Below are 27,544 nucleotides of genomic sequence, written 5' to 3'. Positions count from 1 at the left end.
TACTGCTCTGGAAACAAATTAAGAGACCGCTGCAAAATTTTCAGCTTGTCTGATTTTTCTCTTTATAGATATACAACCCCTGGCAAAAATTATGGAATCACCAGCCTTGGAGGATGTTCATTCAGTTGATCAATTTTGTAGAAAAAAAAAAAAAAAGCAGATCACAGACATGGCACAAAACTAAAGTCAATTCAAATGGCAACAAAAAATGTGGTAGTCAGAAATGGTTACTTTTTTAAACCAAGCATAGGGGAAAAATTTTGGAATCACTCAATTCTGAGGAAAAAATTATGGAATCATGAAAAACAAAAACAAAGAAAACATTCCAACACATCACTAGTATTTTGTTGCACCACCTCTGGCTTTTATAACAGCTTGCAGTCTCTGAGGCATGGACTAATGAGTGTCAAACAGTCCTCTTCATCAATTTGACTCCAACTTTCTCTGATTGCTGTTGCCAGATCAGCTTTGCAGGTTGGAGCCTTGTCATGGACCATTTTCTTCAACTTCCAACAAAGATTTTCAATTGGATAGAGATCCGGACTATTTGCAGGCCATGACATTGACCTTATGTGTCTTTTTTCAAGGAATGTTGTCACAGTTTGTGCTCTATGGCAGGATGCATTATCATCTTGAAAAATGATTTCATCATCCCCAAACATCCTTTTCAATTGATGGGATAAGAAAAGTGTCCAAAATATCAACATAAACTTGTGCATTTATTTAAGATGTAATGACAGCCATCTCCCCAGTGCCTTTACCTGACATGCAGCCCCATATCATCAATGACTGTGGAAATTTGCATGTTCTCTTCAGGCAGTCATCTTTAAAAATCTAATTGGAAAGGCACCAAACAAAAGTTCCAGCATCATCACCTTGCCCAATGCAGATTCACGATTCATCACTGAATATGACTTTCATCCAGTCATCCACAGTCCACGATTGCTTTTCCTTAGCCCATTGCAACCTTTTTTTTTTTTTTTTTTGTTTAGGACAGGTGTTAATGATGGCTTTCGTTTAGCTTTTCTGTATGTAAATCCCATTTTCTTTAGGCGGTTTCTTACAGTTCGGTCACAGATGTTGACTCCAGTTTCCTCCCATTCATTTGTTTTGTTGTGCATTTCCTGTTTTGGAGACATATTGCTTTAAGTTTCCGGTCATAGAATCGTAGCGTTGGAAGGGACCTCCTGGGCCATCTGGTCCAACCCCCTGCTCAAAGCAGGATTCGCTAAATCATCCCAGTCAGATGTCTGTCCAGTCTCTGTTTGAAGACTTCCATTGAAGGAGAACGCACTACTTCTTGTGGCAGCCTGTTCCACTCATTGATCACTCTGTCAAAAAGTTTTTTCTAATATCTAATCTGTGTCTCCTCCCATTCAGTTTCATCCCATTGCTTCTAGTCTTTCCTTGTGCAAATGAGAATAAAGTTGATCCTTCTACAATGTGACAGCCCTTTAGATATTTGTAGACAGCTATTAAGTCTCCTCTCAGTCTTCTCTTTTGCAAGCTAAACATTCCCAAATCATGCAACCTTTCCTCATAAGACAGGGTTTGCAGACCGGTCACCATTCTGGTCGCTCTTTTCTGAACTTGCTCCAGTTTGTTGATGTCTTTTTTTAAAATGTGGCGCCCAAAACTGGACACAGTATTCCAGATGAGGTCTGACCAAAGAGGAGTAGAGGGCAATAATGACTTCACGTGATCTAGACTGTATGTTTCTATTAATACATCCTAGATTTGCATTTGCCTTTTTTTGCTGCTGCATCACACTCTTGACTCATATTCAGTCTGTGATCTATTAGTAATACCCAAGTCTTTTTCACATGTGCTGTTGCTTAGCCCTATTCCTCCCATTCTGTATATGCTTTTTTCATTTTTATTGCCCAGATGTAGTACTTTGCATTTTTCCCTGTTAAGAAACAATTCTGTTAGTTGCTGCCCACTGCTCCATTTTATTTATATTTTTTTGGATCCTCTCTCTCTCTTCTCTAGTATTAGCTATCCCTCCTAGCTTTGTGTCATGAGCAAATTTTATCAGTTTACCCTCAATTCCTTCATCTAAGACGGTCTTCCTTGGTCTACCAGTATGTTTGCCTTTAACAACCTTCCCATGTTGTTTGTATTTCGTGCAGATTTTAGACACAGCTGACTGTGAACAACAAACATCTTTTGCAACATTGCATGATGATTTACCCTCTTTTAAGAGTTTGCTAATCCTCTCCTTTGTTTCAATTGACATCTCTCGTGTTGGAGCCATGATTCATGTCAGTCCACTTGGTGCAACAGCTCTCCAAGGTGTGATCACTCCTTTTTAGATGCAGACTAACGAGCAGATCTAATTTGATGCAGGTGTTAGTTTTAGGACTGAAAATTTACATAATATTTTCCTCAGAATTGAGTGATTGCATAATTTTCCCCTATGCTTGGTTTAAAAAAAGTAACCATTACTGACTACCACATTTTTTGTTCTTGATTTCTTTTAGTGTTTCTTAAGGCCAGAAAGTTGGCATTTGAAATGACTAGTTTTGTGCCATGTCTGTGATCTGCTTTTTTTTCTACAAAATTAAACAACTGAATCAACATCCTCCAAGGCCAGTGATTACATAAAAATAAAACTCCTGGCAAAAATTAAGTAAAATGTAAATTGCTCTTTTATTCTATAAACTACTGACATGTCTTCGAATTTCCAAGCACTAAATTTTGTATTTATTTTCAGAAAATGAGAAATAGTCAAAAGAACAAAAAATGCAGTGCTTGCAGACCTCTTAATGCTAAGAAAACAAGTTCATAATCATTTAGAAATGACAATACTAATGTTTTAACTCAGGAAGAGTTCAGAAATCAATAAACATGCCAAGAGAAGGCCACCCATCAAAACCCGCAGCGCAGGCAAAGAGGGCCTTAATCAGAGAGGCAGCACAGAGACCAATGGTAACCCTGAAGGAGCTGCAGAGTTCCCAAGCACAGACTAGGGTATCTGCCCATAAAACCACAATAAGGCTAAGTGCACACGTACCGGAACTCTCGCGGAAATTACCGCGAGAATTCCGGAATTCCAGTCCGCGGGAAAAAAAAAAAAAAAATCGCATTTTAAATTCCCGCGATTTTCCCGCGGAAAAACTAGCATTTTGCAAGCGTAATTAGCTTGCAAAATGCTAGCGTTTTCCAAGCGATCTGTAGCATCGCTTGGAGAACTGATTGACAGGTTGGTCACACTCGTCAAACATAGTGTTTGACGAGTGTGACCAACTTTTTACTACTGAGGCCGCATCAGTAGTAAAAGATAGAATGTAAAAAAAAAATAAAAAATGGTGTTATTCTTACCTTCCGACGTCCCGCGCATTCGTTCCCAGTAATCCTTTGCGAAAATGCCCGCGATGACGTCCGTTCTCGCGGGATCGCGATGTCTTGCGGTAATTCGCGATGACGTCGTGCGAATGACCGCGAGACTTCGCGATCCCGCGAGAACGGACGCCATCGCTGGCATTTTCGCAAAGGACTACTGGGAACGAGAGCGTGGAGAGAAGCGGGAAGGCTGCGCGGGACGTCGGAGGGTGAGAATAACAATATTTTTTATTTTTAAATTCTATTTTTTACAGGGATATGGTACCCAAAGCCCGGAGGACAGTCTCCTCTCCTCCGGACAGTGGGTACCATCCGCAAATGTTCTGCTTACTTTCCGCATGGTGTGCACAGCCACATGCGGGAAGTAAGCGGAACAATGCATTCCTATGGGTGCGGGATCGCCGCGATTCTGCAAATTAATGAGCATGCTGCGGTTTTTACCGCAAAGAGATTCCGCTGCGGTAAAAACCGCAGCATTAGTACAGCATTGCGGAATCCCATAGGAATGCATGGGATGCTTATTTTTCGCGTTTTCGCGGCAAAATCGCGCAGTTAAAAACGCCACGTGTGAACTCAGCCTAAGCCATACACTCCATGGAGGTGCTCTTCATGGAAGAGTGGGCAAAAAAAAGCCTTTAATTACACATAAAAATTGTAAGGCTAGCTTTGAGTTTGCCAAAACACATGTGGTAGACTCCCCAAATGTATGAAGATGCTGTCGTCAGATAAGACAAAAAGGAGATTTTTGTGTACTCACCGTAAAATCTCTTTCTCTTAGCCTCTAATTGGGGGACACAGAACCAAGGGTGCTATGCTGCTGTCCACTAGGAGGCGACACTATGCATAATCTAAAAAGATTAACTATGGCTCCTTCTCTGCAGTATACACCCCTGGACGGCGTCAGCTTTCTCCAGTTTTGTGCAAAAGCATTAGGAGGAAGTTAACAGAAATAACAACTATGCCTGTAATAAGGCTACCATGTACGAGCTCAAAGAACAATATGCGAACTCAACCGTAACAACGGCGCGTAAGGGCAACAGGTTGGGAGCTGTGTCCCCCAATTAGAGGCTAAGAGAAAGATTTTACGGTGAGTACACAAAAATCTCCTTTACTCTGTCGCCTCATTGGGGGACACAGAACCATGGGACGTCCCAAAGCAGTCCCTGGGTGGGAAGCAATGGACGAATATTATGCAGACAGGTCCCTAAAGTTGGGGCACCGCTGCCTGCAAAACCCGTCTACCCAGGCTCGCGTCCGCTGAAGACTGGGTATGGACTCTGTAGTGTTTCGCAAACGTGTGTAGACTAGTCCAAGTGGCCACCTTACACACTTGTTGTGCCGAAGCCTGGTGCCGAATTGCCCAGGAGGCCGGCTGGAAGAGGAGAATTTTTAAGGCGGTAAGCCTCTTGTATGGTGGATTTGATCCACCTGGCAAAGGTAGCTTTGGAAGCCAGCAGACCCTGACGGACACCTTCCGGAAGAACGAAAAGGGAATCAGACCTCCAAAAGGGCGCAGTCCTAGACACGTATATACGCAATGCCCTGACGATGTCTAGCGTATGCAGAGCCTTCTCCACTCTATGAACCGGAACCAGGCAAAGGGATGGCAGAGAAATTTCCTCATTGAGGTGGAAGTTGGACACAACCTTCGGAAGGAAGGATGGGACCGTACGGAGAACCACCTTGTCCTGGTGAAAAGCCAGGAAGGGCCGTCTGCAGGAGAGTGCTGACAGTTCAGACACCCTGTGTAGTGAAGTAATTGCCACCAGAAAGACCACCTTCTGGGATAGAAGGCGGAGTGGGACTTCCTTAAGGGGTTCGAAAGCTGGTCCCTGCAATGCTGTCAGGACCAGGTTGAGGTCCCACGTTTCCAGTGGACGTCTGTAGGGAGGAACCAAATCGGGAAACCCCCTGAAGAAAGGTCCTTACTTGCGGCCTGTTAGCAATGCGTCTCTGAAAAAGCACTGAGAGCGCTGACACCTGGCCCTTAAGCGAGCCGAGGGACAGCTTGGCATCCAGACCCGATTGGAGAAAACCTAGTACTTTGGGAAGGGAATAAGGGAGTGGGCTCTGGCTGCGAGAGTCGCACCAGGTAAAGAAGGCTCTCCAAGTACGGTAATAAATCTTGGCGGAGGCTGGCTTCAGTGCCCTGATCATGGTTCTAATGACATCTGGTGAGAGCCCTGCCTGGGTTAGAACCCAGGTCTCAAGGGCCACGCCGTCAAATTGAGAGCCCTGAGTTCTGGTGGTAGAACGGGCCTTGTGACAGAAGATCGGGACGGTCGGGGAGACGCCAGCGGGCGTCTACTGTAAGTTGTACGATGTCGGCGTACCATGTACGTCTGGGCCAGTCCGGCGCGATTAGGATGGCTGGAACTCCCTCTTGTTTGATCTTCCTCACCACTCTGGATATGAGGGGGAGAGGTGTAAAGATGTACAGAAGCTGGAACTGGGTCAAGTCCTGAACCAGGGCATCTGCTCCGAGCGACCGCGGATCGTGTGTTCTGGCCATGAACTTGGAGACCTTGGCATTGAGATGGGATGCCATGAGGTCCACATCCAGGGTCCCCAGCGATGGTAGATCTGGCGAAAAATTTCGGGGTGGAGAGACCACTCTCCTGAGTCCATTCCTTGTCTGCTGAGGAAGTCGGCTTCCCAGCTGTCCACACAGGGATGTGGACCGCAGAGTACCGACCCAGTGTCTTCCGCCCAGTGGAGGATATGTGTCACCTCTCATCGCCTGGGTACTGCGGGTCCTGCCTTGGTGGTTCACATATGCCACAGCCGTGGCATTGTCCGACTGTACTCTGATATGAGAGGCTGCCAGTAAGTGACGAAAGGCTCTCAACGCCAGGAAGATGGCTCGAATTTCCAGGATATTGATAGGCATATTCGCTTCCACTGGTGACCACTTGCCCTGTGCCCTGTGATGTAGGTGCAAGGCACCCCAACCTGTCAGGCTCGCGTCGGTGGTCAGGACATTCCATTGACCAGTGAGAAAGGATTTCCCCGTTGCAAGCGAGATTGGCTTGAGCCACCAGTGCAGAGACCTCCTGGTTGACGATGTTAGTCGGCACTCCCTGTCGAGGGAAAAAGGGTTCCTCTCCCAGGAACTGAGAATGGCTAGTTGGAGAGGCCTGAGGTGAAACTGGGCAAATGGGACTGCTTCCATTGCTGCCGCCATCCTGCCGAGGACTCTTATGGCAAACCGGAGAGATCGGGGGGGGCTGCGAAGGAGGATGCGAACTCCTAGGAGGAGAGCCAGTGCCTTGTCCTTGGGAAGGAGCACCAAACCCCTGGAGGTGTCAAATAGCATCCCCAGGAAGGTCAGAGACTGACTCGGGGTAGTCGATGACTTTTGTAGGTTGACTAACCAGCACAGGCGACTCAGAGTGTCGATTGTGATTGAGACGCTGATCCCGCAGTCTTCGAAGGTGGATGCCTTGATGAGGCGATCGTCCAGGTATGGAACGACTACTATGCCTCTGGAGTGTAGAACGTCCATGGTGGCTGCCATGATCTTGGTAAACGTTCTTGGAGCCGTGGCGAGTCCGAACGGAAGAGCCACGAACTGGTAGTGGTCCTGGTTGATTGTGAACCTGAGAAATCTTTAATGGGCGGGAGCAATCGGTATATGCAGGTATGCATCTTGTATGTCTATGGAGGCGAGATATTCTCCCTGCTCCATGGACGCAATGATGGACCGAAGGGACTCCATGCGAAAATGACGAACCCGTACGTATTTGTTGAGTTGTTTTAGATCCAATATGGGCCATACGCTGCCTCCTTTCTTGGGGACTACGAATAGATTGGAGTAGAACCCTCGGAAACGCTCGGCCGCGGGAACCGGTACTATGACTCCTGCTTGGATAAGGGAAGAAACCGCTTGGTGAAAGGCACGAGCCTTGGCTGGCGGGTTTGGGGGAACAGAGAGGAAGAACCGGTTCGGTGGGTTGGAAATTAACTCTATCTTGTATAAGGAAGACACTATTTCCCTGACCCACCTGTCTTCTGTAATAGGCAGCCAGACTTGCTGAAAGAGCAAAAGTCGTCCGCCTACGGGTGGGGTGTCTTCCGGAGTTAGTGAGTCATGATGAGGAGAAAGTCTGGGGTTTCCCTCCTTTGGGCTTCGACTGGCCTGCATTTGACTGCCAGGTCTTGTCCGGCCTTTGCGGCGGCCGTGAGTTGTCCCTGCGTGGGGAACGGTTACGATTTTGTGCTGGACGCGAGATGGACCAGCCCGAAGAATTCCGAAAGGATCGGAATCGTGTTTGGTTACGCCTTTTATAAGTGCGTTTAGGCTTTAGTTGGGGGAGAAAGGTACTCTTACCACCGGTGGCGTTGGATATCATTGCGTCCAACTTTTCACCGAAAAGCCGCCCACTGAGGTACAGGAGGTGCGTGAGGGATTTCTTTGAGGCCGCGTCCGCTTTTCATTCCCGCAGCCAGAGGATACGCCGAATCGTGATGGGGTTGGATGCTATCCCCGCTACACACCTTGCAGAATCCAGAGCTGCATGAAGCATGTAATCTGTCACCACTGCTATTTGAACCGCTTGGTCCGACAGCTCAGGGGTTGATGCTTGGAGGCCGGCTTGTAATTTTTTGGCCCAAGTCAGAATGGCCTTGGCAGCCCAAACTGAAGCGAACTCGGGAGCCAGGAAGGCCCCTGCAGCCTCATAAATTGAACGAGCCATGCGTTCAACCTGCCGGTCTGCTGCGTCCCTGAGGGTTGAGCTATCCGGCAATGAGAGCAGTGTCTGTGCTGCTAGTCTAGAGACTTGGGGGTCCACTTCAGGTGGATCTGTCCATTCCTTGGTGTCCTTCTGCGGGAAGAGATACATTGCCTCCAAATATTTGCGATTGGTGAATTTTTTCTCAGGCTGTGAAAACTGCTTGTTAAGGATCGCCTTAAATTCTGGGTGATTAGAGAAGACCTTAGGCGGTTTCAGAACACCTTCAAAAGGAAATCTTGTGTTCTGGCACTTCTGGGGGCGGATCAGAAATATCCAGCACCCGATGAATGGAAGAGATTACGTCCTCGACTAGCGCTGTATTGCTAGGGGGAATTGGTAAATTGGTATCAGGGACCCCCCTGTCTCGTTGTCTGAGTCGGAGTCACAGGTGCCTTCCGAATCTTGTGCATCGCTGAGGCTTCCCCTGGTGGGTGAACCGGGGTGGAGGTTTTCTGTGGTCGGGGATCGTTGTGGAGATCCGCGTCGTCTGTCCCTGGTAGGGGACAGTCTAGGTGACCTGGAACTACGGTGTCTCTCCCTTGAGGGGGATGACCGTGTGCTATGGGATGACGCAGATCAACGCGACCTGTGGGTCCGCTTGCATCTGGGTGCGTCAGGAACAGCATGTCCCTGAGTCGCGCTCTCCCTTTGCTGGGTAACGTTCATAGCCGAGGTATGACCCTGCAGAGCCTGAAGCAATGCGGAGGTTAGGTTATCTATAGACTGCGTCATAGATTGTGACATCTGGGTAGCCCATTCCGGCGTGGTAGCCGATACCGAGGCATTGGTAGGGGCTTCTTGGGGTTCTGACCCAGTATTCTGAATACAGGCCCGGCAGTGCGGGTACGTGCTGCCACTGGGTAGATTGGTTTGGCAGGCTGTGCAGAATACATAAAAACAATTCTACCTGGTTCTCTGGTTCTCTTGGACCTTGAGCCCGGCACAGTGCAAGAGTGTAGAAGGGATGGCTATGCAGAGGACCCTACAGGGGTGGCTATGCAGAGGAAACCTATAAAGGGAGCCTTATGGGGAATATGGACTTCACAGCTGAGTAAAAAACCCAGCTGTGATCTTACCCCACCAGTTTGCCCCTAGGTCCAGAGCCGAAGATCCACAGTCCTGTGCCCCCAGGAGACTGGCGTCCCGCTGAGCTCTCTGTGCTGCAGCAGAAATGGCCGCCGAGAAAAGGAGGAAGGAGAAGAAGGGGGCGGAGTGCTGAAAAAAACCACGCAGAGCTGTGTGGAAACGTGCCCTTTCTGCTTTGATCCGCCCCCTCTGACACTGCAGAGTGTCATATTTGTCATCCGGGGGGGCGGAGAGGAGGCGGTGGCGTCAGGTAGGCTGAAGCCGCGGCCTAAATTGGGTGCCTGATGCCCAGGAAGGCTCCAGGCTGGCGCGGAAGTCCCGGAGGGGGTCGGATCTGAACCAGGCCCCCCCAGATTGAAAGGCAGGATAGCGGTGGGTTTATAAGCGGAAGGGGGGCCCTGTGAGGGGTCCCCCTGAAGCACTATAGAGCTGGTGCTGCCGCAGAGACAGGGGCGCAGGGAGCCCTGTGTCTCTAATGTGCCATGCCTGCCTACACTCCCCCGACAGGAGCCCGCAGCTGTGCTGGGGTCCCTGGTTGCAGCTGCAGTGTGCTGGCTCATTACTGGGAGCTGCAGTGCCTGTAGAGACCCTACCTGAGGCGTCTCAACCTAATGTCCCCAAAGGGGAATTAGGGAGGGTGCTGCTGTCACCATCAGGGGGCTTCATCCTCGCCTCGACCCAGAACCCAAAAGGAACTGGGGAAGGAGGGGGGCTCTCGACTTCGAACCAGCACCCGAGGGACTGGGGAAGGAGCGGCATGGGGAATAACCATCTCGACTTCAACCGGGCACCCCATAATAGGGGACCGAGGAAGGAGCCATGCCAGGAGTCTCACAAGAGACCCACTTTTCTTCATCTGTAATTCCGTTGAAAAAACAGAGTGAAAAAAAGGAAAAAAATCTTAGGTGTGCCGGGGTGTATACTGCAGAGGAGGAGCCATAGTTAATCTTTTTCAGATTATGCATAGTGTCGCCTCCTAGTGGACAGCAGCATAACACCCATGGTTCTGTGTCCCCCAATGAGGCGACAGAGTAAAAAAAAATTAAATTTTTGGCCACCAAGGAAAATGCTATGGCTTCAAATTAACACAGCTCATTTTGGACGAGTTTAAATTTCTCTCATGCACTTCCTTAAGTGATTGGACTAGACCGCCTTCTTGCATCTCCTCCTTAAAGGTTCAGCATTATTGTGCCTCTTATTGACATTAGTTTTTTGCATACTTATTAATGTATGCTTTGTTACAAGGGTTCTCTATTTTTTATGACCCTTACCCTTCCTATGTACATTTACCCTTTCCCCCTCCCTTTTTCTTGTTCCCCATCCCTGTCCACCTCCCAGTTTTATAAAAACTTTAATAAAAATATTTAAATACACAGCTCATCAAACCAAGAACACTATCCCCACAGTGATACATGGTGGTGGCAGAATCATGCTGTGGGGATGTTTTTCGGCAGCACGAACAGGGAAAAAAGTCCAAGTCGAGGGGAAGATGGATGGTGTGAAATACAGGGATATTCTTGACCAAAACCTGTTTCAGTCGGTCAGTGGTTTGAGACAGAGGTTCACCTTCCAACAAGACAATGACCCAAAGCATACTGCTAAAGCAACACTCAAGTGGGTTATGGGGAAATGTGTAAATGTTTTAGAGTGGCCTAGTCACAGCCCAGACATTAATCCAAAGGAGAATGTGTGGTCAGACTTGAAGATTGCTGTTCAACAGAGGAAACCATCTAACTTGAAGGAGCTAGAGCAGTTTGCATTGAGGAATGGGCAAAAATACCAGTGGCCAGATGTTGAAAGCACATAGAGGCTTATCGAAACTGACTTGCAGTAGTAATTACTGCAAAAGGAGGCTCTACAAAGTACTAAATTTAGAAGGGTGAATATTTTTTCCATTTTCCGGGACATTGTATGTTAAAATGAAGGGTGTCATTCAAAACGACAACTTGTCTGGCAAAAAAAAACAAGCCTCTCTTGGCACCAACCACACACTGGCATTAATAGTTCCAGTTCGGAGATACTGGGACTTAATATCACTATCTGGCCTGAACCATAAGGAGCTCTTCTGAATTCAAGGGAGTCTGACAGGAAGATTGTAATAATGAATGCAATACCACATAGATGTTCCCTTACCATTTTGACAGAAGATCTCCCCAGGTTTCCAAGATTTTTTCCGCACATTCTTTGGATACATCTCCAGAACCGCTCAGAAGGGGTTCATCATTATCTAGGGGAAAAATAACATAGAAGTGTTCAGAAATTACCCAACAATGAAACACAGAAACAGAGCTCAAACACATAATGTGCTGAAGAATTATTTAGGTGGTGTTAAAAAGAAACCTGTCACTAGGCCCCCAAACTTGTTATCCTGGACGCAAATACTCGTACTGTAGGTTCTTCCATTCTGGCAAATTTGATATTAAGAACTAAAAGAAGTTTGATTGCAGTATTGAAATTGGGTACAAATCATTTGCCGAAATGCCCAGTCCCCTCCGCATATCAATTAGAAAAGTAGCAAAGAATATAATTGAACCATCGAATAAAGTACCCAATTTTATAAATATAAATCATATAAAACATAACTTGATATTAAATGTTAAAAATATTATGCATAAATACCAAAATAAACAATAATGACTCCAACAGCCAAGCTATTGCCTGTATTGTGAGGGGAGGGGGGAGAAAAAAAAAATCACCCTAATATACTGCTAATGTCTCCCTGCCGACCAGCAGAGGTTGGCACCCTATTCTTGCACAGCGACGTCCCCACTCGTTGATGGCTATCCCTCCCTCTCCCTAAATTACCCTGTTAAAAAGGTATAGGGTGCAGAGGACCCAGCAGTAAGGTACCATAGTTATAATCAGGTCAACAGACTAACCTATGGGGTGAGATTATTACTAGATATGCATATTTTCCCTCTCCTAGTATAACCACAATTTTTTCTGAAACAACCTTAGTCTGTCTCTTGGCTATACAAGCCTCCCTCTCTGATATATTACACGGGCCATATGATATATCAGAAGCAGGGTGCCATGATGACCTGATTTTAAACATACGGTACTTTACTACTGAGTCCTCTGCACCATATACCTTTATAATAGGGTCATTTAGGAAGAGGGAGGGATAGCCGTCGATGAGTGGGGGCGCCACTGCGCAGGAATAGGGTGCCAACCTCCACTGGTGGGCAGGGAGACAATAGCAGTATATTAGAGTCATTTTCTTCTCCTCCTCCCCTCATAATAAAGACAATAGCTTGGATGTTGGAGTCATTATTGTTTATTTTGATATATATGCATAATATTTTTAACATTTCATATTAAGTTATGTTTTATATTAAGATGTATAAAATTGGGTACTTTATTCAGTGATTCAAGCCCAGTTCCCTCCCAGTGATTCAAGTCCAGGGGAGCACCACTGTGTGCGGGTTCTGGAGGCGGCTTGTAATTATATACCAGGCCTGAGGGGAGGTCAATCAAACTAGGAGGTGGGTGGGGGGAAATCAATTACTTTTACTTTGAAAGGTTTTTCAGATTTTGGAAATCCCTTGTCCTTTGGCTGCAGTTTGCTTAAGAAAAACAAAAAAACAAAAACAAACTAACTGTTCTTTACTCAACCTCCCTGGGTCCAAAGCAGTCTCAACTGCTCCCTCTGGTGCCTTTTACGTCTGCAAAGCTGACGTCATAATGGAAGCACTACAGCCAATCAGTGAGCTCAGCGGCAGTTCAGTTATCAGCTGCAGCACTGTCAACAATAAGACACCGTGTGCAACTGAAGGGACCCAGTGCCGGACCTGGGGAGAACAAGTAATGTATAGTTTTATTTCTAACTGAACTGCGCTGTCAGACAGCCAAACACTTCTCTATTTAAATACAGCGATACTTTTTTTTTTGTAAGTGTTAATACGATAATATCAGCACAGATTGTCCTCTGGGATCGCGTGACATAACGTCAAGCAATCCCCGGGAGAGACAGTGCCAACACCACTGGAGCGGAGCCAGAACTGGAGGGGAGTATAAGTGTTACTATTTTACTGGGGAAAAACATAGGGATTGAGAAGGGGTTGTCTGAGTAGTGAACAGCCCCTTTAGGCTACTGATGGTCAACAAGAATGTTACATTCAGTGACAACAAGCAGATGTTGTAAAGAAAGTTGAGGAATTAGAAAAAAAAAAAATATTAGAAAGATGTATGACACTTCAATTATTAATGGGTTGTCTGGGAAAAGATAAGGGAGTCTCAACAGCGCTGCTCCTGACCATGGGTTGAGTCTGGTATTGCAGCTTAAAAAAGTTAACTTAACACAGGTATATTTTTAGGGAAATGCTCACAGCTGCACATTTTGCACAATAAGTTATCAAGAGTAGACGTAAAGTAGATAAATGCTTTTGTACACAAAATCTGAACTGCAATACCAGGTGCTGCCTGTAGAAAAGTGTGGCACTGTTTATATCTTATAGCTTCACGGTAGCACGAAACTGGAAAAACCCCATTAATCTGTAAATGGCCTGAAAAGGAGATTTATCGTCAGTGTGTGGGTGGCGGGCACTTTTGATGCCAGCTCAGCTGAAGATACAATACACTGTTAATAGCTGCCAATAAAATGGAGAGCTTTGGGTGCGGAGATTATTTTATGCTGCATCAGCTCATCCAGTGCATCTGACAATCAGCAATTCACGGTTTAGTAGTAAGTCCTGGAGCACAATGTAATGTGGGCACCTTTCCTTCTGCCCGCAGACCGAGCAGGGAAGGGTAAACGCTTGATATATCTGTGTGCAATGGGTGCAACATCACCAATTTACTGATGACAGAAGAGGAATATATGTGCAAAAAAAACACACAAAACCCAGAACCGCTGCAGAGCTTTTCTGCCATTGCTTTTCCGATGCCCGGAGTGGCAGCAGACAGTGTGCGACACTTGCAATATTTCTGCAGGACCTGGAGTAGCCCTGTCAGCTCTTCTTTTGCTTAGCCGGTCTGGCATGAGGTCACATGTGCGCCACGCCAGGACGTCTAATCAAAAGAAGAGGTGCCATCAGGTGAGAGTTGGTTCTCAGAGCTCTCTACTTACTGATGTGGTTGATGGACCAGGCTCTGTGAATCCACCCTACAATTAAGTGGGATTGTGATGGATACAGAGTAGTGATGAGCCAGAATGCTCGGATAAGGCGTTATCGGAGAAAGTTCGTGCCCTATTGAGTATTTTCATCGTGCTCAAAAAAATTGCTCGAGTCCCCGTGGCTGTTCAACAGCCACAATACATGCACATTGCCTAACAAACAGGAAATCCCTGCATGTGTAGTGGCAGTCTAACAGACATGCAGCCGCGGGGACTCTAGAATTTGTTTTCGAACACGGTAAAAATACTCTATTAGCACATGAGCATCCTCAGATAACGTCTTATCCCAGAATATTCGCTCATCACCAGTACAGTGTTACCAGCTTTCATTTCTATCAAAGCTTCACCCGTACAACAAGGAAGGGCCTTCTTGTATAGATGTCAGATATAAGCATGACTCAGACTTCTCAGGAAAAGGAACAATTTCACTTTTCTCCCAAGTCTTTCCTGTTTATTCACTTCGGATTATGTAATCCCTCGATTATTCGTCACCTTTTTTTTATTTTTTTTTTTATAACTGTTGCTTTACTTTGTTATAAGAAAAAAAAAAGTCTTTAGAGGGATTGTGTGAGACTAACACAAGGATGAGCAATCCTCCATGTCCTTCTGTGTGACCCCCAACCATATGGTCAGGGTCTGCTAACATGTATTGTGATATATATTGGCTATATCTGAAGAGCGGAGGTCTCCGCTGCTGCACTACAATAAGCAGCTGATACAGCGTGCGACTTTCTTTATTAATGTTTGGCAGGTTGAGCTCCTCACAAACTACAATGGAGAGTGCTATGCACGGAGACCTCCTTACTAAAAGGACGGGCTCGGGCACAGATCAAATATTTTCCACATATACTTTGGATATTTATAAAAGGTTCAGATGCGGAAAACCCTTTTGCAACATGGGTGTGCAACAGCTTGGATTTGTATATATACCATCCATTGGTAATCATGAATTAAAGGGGTTGTTCAAGACTAAACATATTGATGATTTTATTCATGGGATAGGTTCTCAATATCAACTCCCAGGTACTGCACCTCATCTCCCCATCAATATTGGGGAGCAGCCACTGACAATGTATGGAGCCATGCCATGCTGGGTTCATATACTGTTTACACCCGGCTGCCGGTGGAGCAGGTAACAGCAGGGGATGTCCAGTGTCAGTCACTTAAGGTACTGTCACACTTAGCGATGCACCAGCAATCCCGACCAGCGATATGACGCGGTCAGGATCGCTGGTGCATCGCTAAGTGGTCGCTAGTGAGCTGCCACACAGGCAGATCTCACCAGCGACATCGCAGGGGTCAGGGGTCGTTACTTACCTGTCAGACGAGGCGATCCTGACGTCCTCCCGCCCGCGTCCACGTGTCGCTCGTCTCCACAGCAGGAAGTCCAGCAGGTAGCTGACAACGAGAAACGGTCCAGGACGTTCTCGCGTGATCAGCGATAACCAGCGGGGGAGCGATCGGAGGTAAGTATCAGACATAGCGATATCGCTAGCAATATCGCTATAACGTCACAAAAACCAGCGACGTTATAGCGATATTGCTAGCGATATCGCTTAGTGTGACAGGCCCTATAGTCTCAGACATACCCTTTACAAACAGTAACCCATGTTACTATGAAATTGGTTACACAAGAAGCGCTTTCAGGACACAGCATTAGTCTGGTAGATGGGACTTGGGAGCTCACCTTCCTCCTCATCATCCTCCGGTGGTGAGGGGATGTTGGTACCTTGAGGTCCGCACTGGGTGAGACGGATGGATGGACTTGCAGTGGTTTTCCTCCTCTCCCTTTCCGATTCACTTTCCAAGCACATGACCTCATAGAAGGTGTCGCAGCTGCTCTTCCGCTCCTTCCTTTCAATCTGAAACAGAACAAAATGTGCTTCAGATACAGAATTCATGGCCCCTTGGTTCTCCATCAATTTATCTTGTTGTCATATCTGGTTCCAAATAGAGAATTGGATAAAATTGTCTCAAGTTCATAAATGGGTAAAAATGAAAAGCGCCTGTAAAAACCAGAAACTTTGCAATTTACCCCTTATTAAAAATCCCCTTTAGGTACATAAATAATCTGACTCCTCTTTTGTGCATTCACAACGCATTTCGTGGCCATCACACAACATACTCTTTCCACTACAGGCCGCTAGCATCAGATCTCAAGTACCATGACATTTTACATAATTGTAGTTTTCTCTGTGCCTCTGTGACTAATGAGGCAGGTACTGCTGCCCCTTCACCAGGGGGGCTCCAATCGGTTGGACGCCCTCTCATCATACATTGATTGCCTATTATGAAAAGGGGCCACACAGATTACGTGAGTTGTCCAGGGAATTGTACATTGATGATTCATCTTTAGGACAGGTCATCAGATTGGTGGAGGCCCAACACCCGGCACACCACCCAATCAGCCGTTTGCCGCTCACACGGCGGCTTAATGTATATAGTGTACAGAATCGGAACAGCACAGCACCATATGTTATATAGTGGCTGTTCTCAGGTACTGCAGTGAGCACCCTCGGGCAACAAACTGTGCTTCTGTAGTCAGAGCCACCCCTCGGCCAGGGTGGTATCTCAGGCTGTGCTTTTGTAGTGTGAGCCACTAGCCCTTTTGGGTGGCTGTACCAGCCGAACCCCAGGGGGAACGTCTAATACTGCAGCATGCATAGCGGATGCTGAGACATTTGCAGCCATACTACAGAAAAAAGAAGGGGACAGGGAATAATAGTGCCAGAATGAAAGAATAAATGATGGGCAAAGGGCATCTTAACACTGTTTTAGCCATTTATAGTGCAATTTTTATTGTGAACTGCTGGAGGATCACTTTAAGAAAAAAGAATCAATGATGACATGCCGCAGAGTCCTAGAAATGATGTACACGGGAGACCGCGTAATTCTATAATGAATGCATCATCAGCTAATCCCAGAATATAAATATCCCAGCCTTACCAAGCAAATCAGTCTAAGAGAGCATCTACACGTATGAGCCGCAAGCTGCAGGCAGCAATCCAGGCAAGATAGACAGCTTCATTATTCAGAAGTGCCGTGCAGACCGCCGGCAGTCAGACAAAGAGTCCGAGAGCAAGCAGCAGCGATTCATAAATGCTTCGCTCAGGGGGACCTTTACCGCTTAAACAGGACCTGTTATCGGATCAGAAGTGGGAAGTGTTAGTTCTTATTTTATTCTGGATACTCCCATGAGTATTGCGATGTTAGGTGTGTTTTAAATCCACCGTTCGGTTCCTGAGATATGGGCCTTTTTTTTTTTTATCTTGTGCCAATTTTGTTGGTCTTCAAAGGAGGCATGGTTGACAGGGTAATTATGCAGGGCAGCCTAAAGACATGCCCCAGAGGATCCTGTGAGCCACGCCCTTTTAGTAAATGCCAGGAAATTAGCACCGAATAAAAAGGTTCATATCTCTTGAACCATATCGCAAATTTAGAAAAATAAAAGGCAAAGACTGTCTGCTTTTGACCTGGGGTCAGGTCCTTTTTAAGGGTCATATTGCTCTAAATGATGTAGGCTAAACTGCTCATACATTCTGTCTGTTTGGTTTCTTATCCTAAAGCTATTTGCACACTTTCAGGAATTACAGCAGAAAATTCTGCTGCAAATTTTCATGTGTTGCCAGGAAAATCGCTGCTAAAATATGTGCATTTTTGTTGCATCATTTTACCCTACTCATTAACATGGGAGAAATACACTCTGAAAATTGACAGTCTTGGCTCTGCAAGGACAAAGTAAGCATCGAGAGATATCAATCTCATTCACTTTTTTAACTATGTAAAACACTGTGTATTTTCAGCACCAAATCATTGTGTGTGAGGGGGAAGCAACAAAAATGCATCATATGCACACAGGCTAAGGCTGGCCAGACACATTAGATGGCTGTCAGCTGCACAATGTTTAATCCGATCGTTTGGCCAACGGCCATCTCAGCAGAAACTCACGGAAACGGACCCTGCAACGTTTTTATGGTTGTAGGATCCGCATTTTCCAGTGCGCATGCCCGGAGAAAGGAAGTCAGGGAAAAAATTAACGCTGAAATCCTTTCTGGCGGACGAAAAAAAATTCTCTCTCTCTGCAGTTCCTTTAAAATTATGCATTCAACGGATCCGTCAAAAAAAAACGGTCCGGTGGCATCCGTTTGCATCAGTTACAAACGGATCCACTTTCCGCCATTTTGGCGGATTTTAACTGACTACAAATAACGGAAGTGTGAAAGAGGCCTTAAGGAACATTCTTTCCAGTATAATGATTTGTATACAAGGCAAAATAACCCAAAACAAAAATGTTCCTCCACCACCTGGGCTATGTTCATACGTAGCGTTTTTGAAGCGTTTTTCAACTTTAGCATTGCCTTTAACCAAGACAAATGCATTCACTGGGAAATGTCATTTTATTATTTTACAACCTTACCTGGCCATGTGGTGTGTGACACATCATCAGACACATCCTGTTTCATTTATGAAGGAGGGACTCAAAGTCACAAAGTCTATTTTTATAGGGCCATCAGGCGCCCATTACTATTCTTATCCCCTTCATGACCCAGCCTATTTTGACCTTAATGACCGGGCCATTTTTTGCAATTCTGACCAGTGTCCCTTTATGAGGTAATAACTCAGGAACGCTTCAACGCATCCTAGCGATTCCGAGAATGTTTTTTCACGACATATTGGGCTTCATGTTAGTGGTAAATTTAGGCCGATAATTTTTGCGTTTATTTGTGGAAAAAAATGGAAATTTGGCGAAAATTTTGAAAATTTTGCAACTTTCAAATTTTGAATTTTTCTTCTGTTAAACCAGAGAGTTATATGACACAAAATAGTTAATAAATAACATTTCCCACATGTGTGCTTTACATCAGCACAATTTTGGAAACAAATTTTTTTTTTGTTAGGAAGTTATAAGGGTTAAAAGTTGACCAGCAATTTCTCATTTTTACAACAAAATTTACAAAGCCATTTTTTTTTTAGGGACCACCTCACATTTGAAGTCACTTTGAGGGGTCTATATGTCAGAAAACACCCAAAAGTGACACCAGTCTAAAAACTGCACCCCTCAAGCTACTCAAAACTACATTCAAGAAGATTATTAACCCTTCAGGTGCTTCACAGGAACTAAAGCAACGTGGAAGGAAAAAATGGACATTTTAATTTTTCCAACATAAATTTTCTTTGAGCATTAGTCTTTTCATTTTGACATGGGCAACAGGATAAAATGGATCCTAAAATTTGTTGGGCAATTTCTCCTGAGTACACCGATACCTCATATATGGTCATAAACCACTGTTTGGGCGCACGGCAGGGCTCAGAAGGGAAGGAGCGCCATTTGACTTTTTGAATGGAAAATATGCTGAAATATTTAGCGGTTGTCATGTCGCGTTCGGAGAGCCACTGTGCGCCTAAACATTGGAGCTCCACCACAAGTGACCCCATTTTGCACAAAAAGGAAAAACATTTTTTTCTATGGTAAATAAAAAAACATTTACCATTAAAAACTTAATAAATTGTAATTCCTCCTACATTGTATATTTAATATCATGCAGAATTTGTAACATCCAATACACTGGTTGCACCACGGGACCCCTGAAGGTCAGAATCAGGAGGCATCTCTCAGATGTGTCTAATCATAATGCTGTTGCGGTTTCGGCAGTTTCAAAGCACTTTGCCACAGTTCACAAGGGGGATGTCAGTGGCTTTTACTTCATGGGAATAGAACAGGTACACAGACCGATTCGGGGTGGAGATCACAGAAGGAAACTCTTGAACAGGGAGTCCTTCTGGATCTTCACCCTGGGCACAAGATATCCAGATGGAATGAATAGCCGACAGGATCTTATATTGCATTATTAAATACGTTTATCCCAGACTCTCATTCAGGGGTTGCAATATATTGTATGGATCGTTTGTTGTGTATTGGTTGGGGTTTTCTCATTTGGAGATTTATCAAATATTTTTATATAAAATAAAAAGAAAGAAAGAGAAAAGAGAAGGGAAAGGAGAAAGGAAGGAAAGGGAGAGAGGGAAAAGAAGAAAGGGAGAAAGGAGGAGAAAAGAAAAAGGGGAAAAGAGAAAAAAAAAAATTTTTAAAGTTTTTTTGGAGATATTTTCATTTCGTTTTTTTTTTGTTTTTTTTTTTTTTTCTTCTTTTTTCTCCTTTATATTAATCTGATAAATAAAAATATGATAAAGAAAGGAATGAGGAAAGGAAGAAGGGGTAGGAGGAGAGAAATAGGGAAGAGAAAAGACTGCTCTTTGATACAGTTCAGATTATGTGATTTTTGTGTATCCAGTAGACATCATACTTATTTAATGTGGATAAAAATTTCTCTTAGGAATTGTCCCTAATAATGATGGGATGATGTCTTGGTGGATACTGAATTTACCTATATATTTGATTGCGTGGTTTTTTTTTTTTTGTTTTTTTTTTTTGTACATATCCTTTTGTAGTATAATTTATGGTACATTATTTATGGGACATGAATATGTGATATGTACTTTAAAATATGTGGTTGCAATTATTGATGTTCATATTCATCTTTTTTATTTTACATTAGGAGTTTTTATATCTCCTTTTAAAAGGAAAAAGGAAAAGGGAGATAGAGAGGGGAAAGGAAAGAAAGAGAGAAAAAAAGATAAAGTATATTATGCATGTTATTTATGTTATGTTGTCTACACTGACTGTTTTTCCTTCCATTCTGTTTGGCTCTCCTACCATTACCATATCAGGAGCTCCTTTGGAGCAGTTCACACATCTGTTTCTGATTATTGGAGGTGGGAGAATCCAACATAAGGAAGTTGGTTGCATTTAATGTCAGAACATGATTAAGACCTGAGGCGTCGAAACGCGTTGTTCTGCAGTCATCCGACTGATATGCTGTACCTGCTGGAATTTTAATATGCATTGGCACAATAAAATGGATTTTTAATTTTCCATTCCTAGCGCTGGAACTTTCTTCCCTTTTTTCTACTATTGATTGACTGCCTAGTCAAATCCGTGCGCAGGTTTTGGATCCTACCAGCAAGGCAGTGCGGTGAGCTGGATTAATCTGTTCTTTTACTCCATAAACATTGGAGCTCCACCACAAGTGACCCCATTTTGGAAACTAGACCCTCCAAGGAACTTATCTAGATGCATAGTGAGCACTTTGAACCCCCCAGGTGCTTCACAAATTTATCCATAAAAAAAAAAAAAAAAAAGTACTTTTCTTCACAAAATTTTGTTTAGCCTCAGTTTTTTTATTTTCACATGGGCAACAGGAAAAAACGGATCCTAAAATTTGGTGGGGAATTTCTCCTGAGTACACCGATAGCTCATATGTGGTCATAAAGCACTGTTTGGGCTCACGGCAAAGCCCGGAAGGGAAGGAGCGCCATTTGACTTTTTGATTGGAAAATTAGCTCCAATCGTTAGCGGACACTATGTCGCGTTTGGAGAGCCCCTGTGTGCCTAAACATTGGAGCTCCCCCACAAGTGACCCCATTTTGGAAATTAGACCCCCGAAGGAACTTATCTAGATGTGTGGTGAGCACTTTGAACCCCCAAGTGCTTCACAAAAGTTTATAACACAGAGCACTGAAAATAAAAAATCATTTTTTTTTTGCTCAAAAATTATTTTTTGGCCCGCTATTTTTTATTTTCACAAGGCTAACAGGAGAAATTGAACCACAATTGTGGTCCAATTTGTCCTGAGTACACCGATACCCCATATGTGGGGGACCACCACTGTTTGGGAGCATGGGAAAGCTCAGAAGGGAAGGAGCGCCATTTTGGAATGCAGACTTTGATGGAATGTTCTGCGGGCGTCATGTTGCGTTTGCAGAGCCCCTGATGTGCCTTAACAGTAGAAACCCCCACAAGTGACCCCATTTTGGAAACTAGAACCCACAGGGAGATTATCTAGATGTGTAGTGAGCACTCTGAACCCCCAAGTGCGTCACAGAAGTTTATAAACGCAAAGCCATGAAAATAAAAAAAAAAATTTTTTTCCTCAAAAAGGATTCTTTAGCCCGCTATTTTTTTTCCCAAGGGTAACAGGATAAATTGGACCCCAAAAGTTGTTGTCCAGTTTGTCCTGAGTACGCTGGTACCCCATATGTGGGGGGGAACCACTGTTTGGGCGCACGGCAGGGCTCAGAAGGGAAGGAGCGTCATTTGACTTTTTGAATGGAAAATTAGCTCCAATCGTTAGCGGACACCATGTCGTGTTTGCAGAGCCCCTGTGTGCCTAAACTTTGGAGCTCCCCCACAAATGACCCGATTTTGGAAAATAGACCCCCTAAGGAACTTATCTAGATGCATAGTGAGCACTTTGAACCCCCAGGTGCTTCACAGAAGTTTATCACGCAGAGCCGAGAAAATAAAAAAAAATTTTTCCCCTCAAAAAAGATGGATTTTTGGTTCTTACAGTAAAATCTCTTTCTTGGAGCCTTCATTGGGGGACACAGAATACCATGGGGTGTATGCTGCTGCTGCTAGGAGGCTGACACTATGCAAAACAAGAAAATTAGCTCCTCCCCGGCAGTATACACCCACCGACAGGCACTAGGCACCTCAGTTGGTGAGAAAGCAGTAGGAGAAGCAACGGAACACTCTAAACATATGTACCAACCCAACAAGGGACTCAAAGACCCAACACGGTACAAATTAAACAGGGAGGGTGCTGTGTCCCCCCAATGAAGGCTCCAAGAAAGAGATTTTACGGTAAGAACCAAAAATCCATCTTTCTTTATCACCTTATTGGGGGACACAGAATACCATGGGACGTTCCAAAGCAGTCCCAAGGGCGGGAACAGCAATAAGGAACGAAAGAACAGGAAAGGCTTAGGTCGGCCGGTGCACCACCGCCGCCTGCAGAACCTTCCTACCAACAACTGCATCAGACGAGGCCTGGGTATGAACCCTGTAGAAAGTTGCAGAGCCGAAGCTTGGTGTCGAACGACCCACGAAGCTGCCACAGCCCGGGTGGAGTGAGCTCTCACTCCCGGAGGGGGACGTTTTTCCTGAAGTCGGTATGCTTCCTGAATGGTAGAACGAATCCAGCGAGCGATCGTGGATTTGGATGCCGGAAGCCCTTTCCTGTGACCTTCAGAGATGACCAGCAATGAATCGGATTGACGAAGTGAAGCGGTCCTAGCGAGGTAGACACGCAAGGCTCTAACAACATCCAGCTTGTGGAGTGACTTCTCAAGAGGGTGAGAAGAAGCCGGACAAAACAATGGAAGAACGATATCCTCGTTGATGTGAAGGAGGAAACCACTTTTGGCAGGAAGGAAGGAACGGGCCTGAGGACGACTTTATCCTGATGGAGCACCAGATAAGGAGAACGGCATGACAAGGCCGCTAACTCAAACTCTTCTGATGGATGTAATGGCAATCAAAAAGGTTACCTTCCATGACAGAAGTGACAAAGGAATGTCCTGGATGGGCTCAAACGGCGCCTTTTGGAGAGCGCCCAGAACGAGATTGAGATCCCATGGTTCTATTGGTGAATGATGAGGAGGAGCCACATGAGCGACTCCTTGGAGGAACGTCTTAACCTGCGGTAAGGAAGCAAGCTCTCTTTGAAAGAGGATAGACAAGGCAGAAACCTGGCCCTTCAGGGTACTGAGAGACAGACCCGAATCTAAGCCAGATTGGAGAAAACCCAGTATGGACGGAATGGAAAAAGCCATTGGAAAAACTTTTTTATCGTCACACCAACGGAAAAAAGCCTTCCAACACCTGTGGTAAATGCGGGAAGAGGCTGGCTTCCTGGCTTTGATCATTGTCTGAATCACCTGGCTGGAAAAACCTGATTCTTTTAGGATTGCGGCCTCAACAGCCATGCCATTAAATTCAGAGACCGAGAATTCTCGTGGCAAAGGGGGCCTTGCGAGAGAAGATCCGGATGGTCTGGAAGTTTCCAGGGAACGTCCGCGAGCATGTTCACCAGTTCCGCATACCAAGGCCGTCTCGGCCAGTCTGGAGCCACAAGAATTACTGGAACGCCTTCCGATTTTATCTTTTTGACCACTCTTGGGATCAAGGCAAGAGGTGGAAAAAGATAAGGGAGTTGGAACTGGGACCACGGAATTACTAGGGCGTCGCAAGCGACGGCTAGAGGGTCCCTGGACCTGGCTACGAAGCGCAGAACTTTGTGGTTCATCCGAGATGCAATGAGGTCGACGTCCCAGCGCTTGCATATCTGATCGAAGACTGAAGGATGGAGAGACTATTCGCCTGACGCTAGGCCTTGACGACTCAGAAAGTCGGCTGCCCAGTTTTCCACCCCTGGAATGTGAACGGCGGAGATTGCTGGGACGTAACGTTCCGCCCAGCGCAGAATCCTGGCCACCTCTGACATGACTTGGTGGCTGCGCGTGCCGCCCTGATGGTTTATGTACGCCACAGCCGTGGCGTTGTCCGACTGAATGCGTATCGGCTTGCCGACGAGAAGGGGTTGCCAGCGAAGAAGGGCCAGAAAGATCGCTCTGATCTCGAGCAGATTGATAGGAAGAAGAGCTTCCTGTGGGTTCCAGCGTCCTTGAGCCGTCCTCTGGTGAAAAACTGCTCCCCAACCCAGGAGGCTGGCATCGGTGGTGATGACTTGCCACCGAAGTGGGAGGAAGGACCTCCCTTGGAGGACTGATGAAGACATCGTCCACCAAGTGAGGGATTGCGTTACTTTGAGAGGGAGGAGAATGGGCCGGTCCAAGGACCTCGTCGTCTTGTCCCAGACTGAAAGGAGGGACAGCTGAAGAGGACGAAGGTGAAACTGTGCAAAGGGCACTGCTTCCAAGGAAGCCACCATCTTCCCCAGAACTTTCATGCAGAATCGAAGGGGAATGGGCGTTGGCCGTTTGAGGGCTCGAATCCCTTTGACCAGAGCCGCAAATTTTTCCCTCGGAAAAAACACCCGGGCCAGGTTCGTGACGAACTCCATGCCTAAAAAGGTCAGACGCTGAGTGGGGCTGAGAACGGACTTTTCTTTGTTGACTAACCATCCGAGACGGTCGAGAGTATCCAGGGTTATCTGAAGACTTAGGAGACAGTCTTGACGGGACGAGCCCTTGATTAAGAGATCGTCCAGATAAGGAATGATGAGAATCCCTCTGGATCGAAGGATGGCCATGACCGTCGCCATCACTTTCGTGAAAACACGGGGGGCCGAGGCTAGGCCGAAGGGAAGAGCCATGAACTGGTAATGATTTTCCTGAATCGCAAACCTGAGATATTTCTGATGCTGCAAGCAAACAGGGATGTGAAGATAGGCATCCCGTATGTCCACAGAACAGAGAAATTCTCCGGGCTCCATTGAGGCTATCACCGATCGAAGAGACTCCATTTTGAAATGAAGAATCTTCACGTGGCGATTGAGCAATTTGAGGTCGAGGATTGGCCGCAGGGAGCCGTCTTTCTTCGGGACTACAAAGAGATTTGAGTAGAACCCTGAAAACCGTTCGTCTGAGGGAACGGGAACAATCACTCCGGCGGAAAGAAGGGAGGAGACGGCCTGAAAGAATCCTGGAATGTGGGACCGTTGTCTTGGAGGTCGAGACGGGAAAAAACGCCTGTCTGGAGGGGACGAAAATTCGATCTTGTAACCGGATGCGATGATTTCCCTGACCCAAGCGTCGTCAACAACCGACAGCCAAGCGTCCATGAAAAAGGAAAGTCTGCCTCCCACCCTCGAAAAACTTCCAGGTGGGGGTGCCCCGTCACTTGGAGGCAAACCTACCGGAACGGGCACCTGAGGATCTGGAGTATTGTCCTCTAGATCTCCAGCGGGGAGCGGGCTTGTAAGAAGGTTTCTTCTGCTCTCGCTCCCTAGATGCGGAAGGACGCTCTTGCTGGACAGATCTCTCTGTGGACGAGAACGGACGAAAAAGCCTAAAGGGCCGATAACCCTTTCTATTAAAAAGGCGTCTTGGTCGAGACTGGGGGAGAGAAGTACTTTTACCCCCAGTGGCATCGGAAATTATTTGATCCAGCTTGGCCCCAAAGAGCCTAGAACCATGGAAGGGCAGATTGGTGAGCGACTTTTTTGAGGTGGTATCCGCGTTCCATGACTTTAACCAAAGAACTCGGCGTACAGCCACTATATTGCTGTTAGCCCTTGCTACGCAACCGGCCGCATCCAAGGAGGCGGCTAAAAGGTATTTACCCGCATGATTAATTTGATCTGCTAGATCTGCCAGCTCGTCCTGGGGAGCCGCCGCTAAGATGCCCATGCGAAGAATTTTAGCCCAAGCTGAAATGACTTTAGCCACCCAGGAGGAGGCGAAAATAGGGCAGAGGGAGGCGCCGGAGGCCTCAAAGATAGACTTCGCCAAAGATTCTAACTGTCTGTCTGTTGGATCCTTAAGCGATGCACCGTCTGGAAGGGACAGAACCATCTTAGAGGCTATGCGAGAAACGGGAGGGTCCACTTCAGGGGCTTTGGACCATTTAGAAAGCAAATCAGCCTCAAATGGGTACAGAACATCTAAATACCTGCGGCCCGAAAAGCGTTGCTCAGGGTGCTCCCAATGTTTGGCTAGAGTAGTATCAAACTCGCAGTGGTCTGGAAAAGTTTTGGGTGGGGGCCTTGATCGTTTAAATGGAACAGAACATTCCTGAGGAAGGGGCCTGTCCTGCTTAATCTCCAGGGTTTGGAAGATAGCTGAAAGAAGACTATCGACCATATTTCGTGTTTTAGACATGTCATCTGCTTCTGAACTAGATCCTGATTGAGGATCATCATCTGACCTAAGGTCATCCACTGAAGGAGACGGACATCTGGGTGAAGCAGATGGGCCTAGCGAGCTGGAAGACGAGCCCGATAGGAGACGCTTCCTGGACATCCTACTCGGCCTGTCCCTCTGAAGGTCGCGGTCAGGAGCGGACGACTCACCTTGAGAGGTGGTCGGAGCAGCGGTGGCTGTAGATAGCTGAGGCAAACGTTCTAGGACCTGGACCAGGGACTGCGAGACTTTGGTCAGATCGGAGACCGACTGAGACATAGCTACGGCCCATTCTGGGAGAGGAGAAGTGCCCTCATCACGGGAATCTGTGTGCTCCTGAGAGGCCGACATAGCTGAAGGACTGGAGGATGGGCAGAAAGGAGATGGCTGACCCGAAGCCCACTTCTTTTTACAGCACGCACAGGCGTAATGAGTAGCGGTGGGCCTGAAACAGAGTTCCCCTGCAGGGTTGGGCATAAGGAAAACTGCGCTGAATGGCCGCGGGAATTGGGGAAGAACTGCGGAGGAGGGCTAATATTTCTGCATAGACAGAGCC

General features: G+C 46.1%; 1 protein-coding gene across 3 annotated transcripts in view; it reads right to left on the bottom strand.

Annotated features, from left to right (window-relative positions):
• RABGAP1 (RAB GTPase activating protein 1) overlaps positions 1 to 27,544 on the bottom strand; it is a 263,850-nt gene that overhangs the window by 143,226 nt on the left and 93,080 nt on the right. For all 3 annotated transcript variants that reach the window (XM_073590685.1, XM_073590687.1, XM_073590686.1), the window contains exons 11-12: positions 15,971 to 16,145; positions 11,301 to 11,394 (exon numbers count right to left, since the gene is read on the bottom strand). In XM_073590685.1, the coding sequence (XP_073446786.1) occupies positions 11,301 to 11,394; positions 15,971 to 16,145 (269 nt within the window). The remainder of the gene's footprint in view (positions 1 to 11,300; positions 11,395 to 15,970; positions 16,146 to 27,544) is intronic.

Source organism: Dendrobates tinctorius, unplaced genomic scaffold, assembly GCF_039654945.1.
Source record: "Dendrobates tinctorius isolate UK_male_01 unplaced genomic scaffold, ASM3965494v1 ptg000120l, whole genome shotgun sequence".
NCBI lineage: Eukaryota > Metazoa > Chordata > Amphibia > Anura > Dendrobatidae > Dendrobates > Dendrobates tinctorius.
This window is presented reverse-complemented; position numbering and strand designations above follow the sequence as displayed.